The following is a 2,049-nucleotide window of genomic DNA, read 5'->3' on the forward strand; positions in this document are numbered from 1 at the left end:
ACAACTAAATTCCTATTTATAGAATCATGACTCTTAAAAGCACTCAATAATTCCGGCCACTGGGAAAAGGGAACGGAAATTTCCATCCAAATTCAAAGTAATTTCCTCTAAATCTATTTTTATTGATGATTGATTGTTGTGTGAATTAAATTATATTAGGTTTGTTTGTGATAGGACGAATTTGACATCTTTAATGACTATGACTCAAGATGTTATTTTCTTAAGGTCGCTCAACTTTTCAATTTTAAACGCTGTACTTGTGTGGTCTTTTCTCATCATGATTCTATCGCCATTCAGCCATAGGTATTTGAATCCATTTTCAGCTTTCACTATTTTAGCCTCGATCATCATGTTAGCAAAGTAGGGTGTTAAGTGATCATTGAAGTAGATAGCTTTGTCTTGATCCATTCTGCTAAGCATTGATAATCTAGGCTTAATCTTCCTAGCTAAACGAACTATATTGTCTCTGGTACCTCTTGTGGAGCACTGTAGGATGATTGGAGCCTGACCATTCTTTCCTGGAAGTCTGTGAGCTGTAAATTCTTCTTTCTTGATATCGAAATCCATTTTTTTCAGCAGCTTGATGACGATCTCCCCGACATCTTCCCTCTCGATCTGTGGAACACTTGTGATGATGACATTCTTGCTTCTGTTGTATTGCCTTTCACATTCAAAGGACGTCCTTAGATCTTCAATTTCGTTCTGCATAGAGTTCGTCTTCTCTTCTAATCTGCTTAAATCATCAAAAGTTTTTTTGAAATTCTGCTCAAACTCTGCAATCAGCGCCATAACTCTATCAACCCTCTCAGTAATAATCTTCTTCTCTTGTTTTTCAAACATCTTCTGTATGAAGTTTTTGAGGGCAAGAAACGTAGGATCATCAGGCTCCTCTTCGACTAGGCCTAGGCTAGCTTTACCTGATCTACTAGCCCTACAATTATCACACTCCCATTCTTGTTTCTCTTTCAAAGATTTAGCTTTCCAAGTTGTTCTTGATAGCCCAGCACATCGAAAATGGATATCATTTTTACATTTTCCACATGTTACATAGTCTGCGCTGTCCTTAGAAAGATAGAACACTTAGACCAAGACATTACACTAAATATTTTCTTTTGTATACGTATATAATTTATATATTGAGAATAAATTGCTCTAATAATGTTTAAAAGGTATAATTAGGCCTTGTTTGTTATTCTGGTTTACTTAAGATCCTAACCTCAGGAATGACCAGCCAGATTGAGCTTCAATAAATTTGTACGATCATATATAAAATTTATTTTGTATGTATAACTTACAAAGAGGCCGTTCTTCGTCCCACTAAAGACTTCAAAACAAGAAAGAAAGAAAGAAGGAAACATTTTAGTTAGTTGTAATAAAGTTAATTTCATGCAAATATCAGGCTGTTGAACTAGAACATGTGCATGCTACCACTGCCACCTTGACATCGTTAACAAATACTACTCGTTTACGTTCTTAAAGTATTATATAAAAGAGAATGAGGCTAAAAAAACAACAATATAGAATTTGAATACAAAAGTTTTAAAACCTACTTTGAAACATAGCATAACTATTAATTGGAATTAATTGGATTTATCTAATGAAATTACTCCCAGATAATTATATTGCTTTTGTTTGACGTACACCATCATACCTTAATATTTAACATTGTTATTAACTTAGATTGAAAAGTTTGTACTAGTTAACACTCAAATCCAGGCAAATCCATCAACTATAGTGAATTATTGTCATAATAAAACTTTTTTACAATTGATGTTGTTCGCTATGTTTGTAAATGAGTTTTTCAGACAGATGTATGCCGCTATGCGTTTGATTTATTATACACCCAAATAGCTGTATACAATCTGACCAAAATGCATGCATTAAAAGCTAGAAAAGCTAATAAAATAGTTTAACCCTTACAGTACATTCTCAGAATAATACAGAAATCTATTATTGCTAACGGTGTAATTTATAATATACACTACACAATATTATTTTCTGGTGCAGCAGCATCGAGCAGTAATTTATCATTGACGAAAACATTATTAA

The 2,049-nt window shown here is 33.2% G+C and overlaps 1 protein-coding gene across 1 annotated transcript; it reads right to left on the minus strand.

Moving 5' to 3' along the window:
- Positions 1-204: 204 nt before the first annotated feature.
- On the minus strand, positions 205-931 carry LOC124370447 (the record flags this gene model as incomplete). Its single annotated transcript, XM_046828732.1, has 1 exon — positions 205-931. A coding segment is annotated over one exon (727 nt), but the record flags the coding sequence as incomplete, so codon positions are not given.
- Between the last annotated feature and the right edge of the window lie 1,118 nt (positions 932-2,049).

The sequence above is a fragment of the Homalodisca vitripennis genome, unplaced genomic scaffold (assembly GCF_021130785.1).
Source record: "Homalodisca vitripennis isolate AUS2020 unplaced genomic scaffold, UT_GWSS_2.1 ScUCBcl_202;HRSCAF=1609, whole genome shotgun sequence".
Lineage (NCBI taxonomy): Eukaryota > Metazoa > Arthropoda > Insecta > Hemiptera > Cicadellidae > Homalodisca > Homalodisca vitripennis.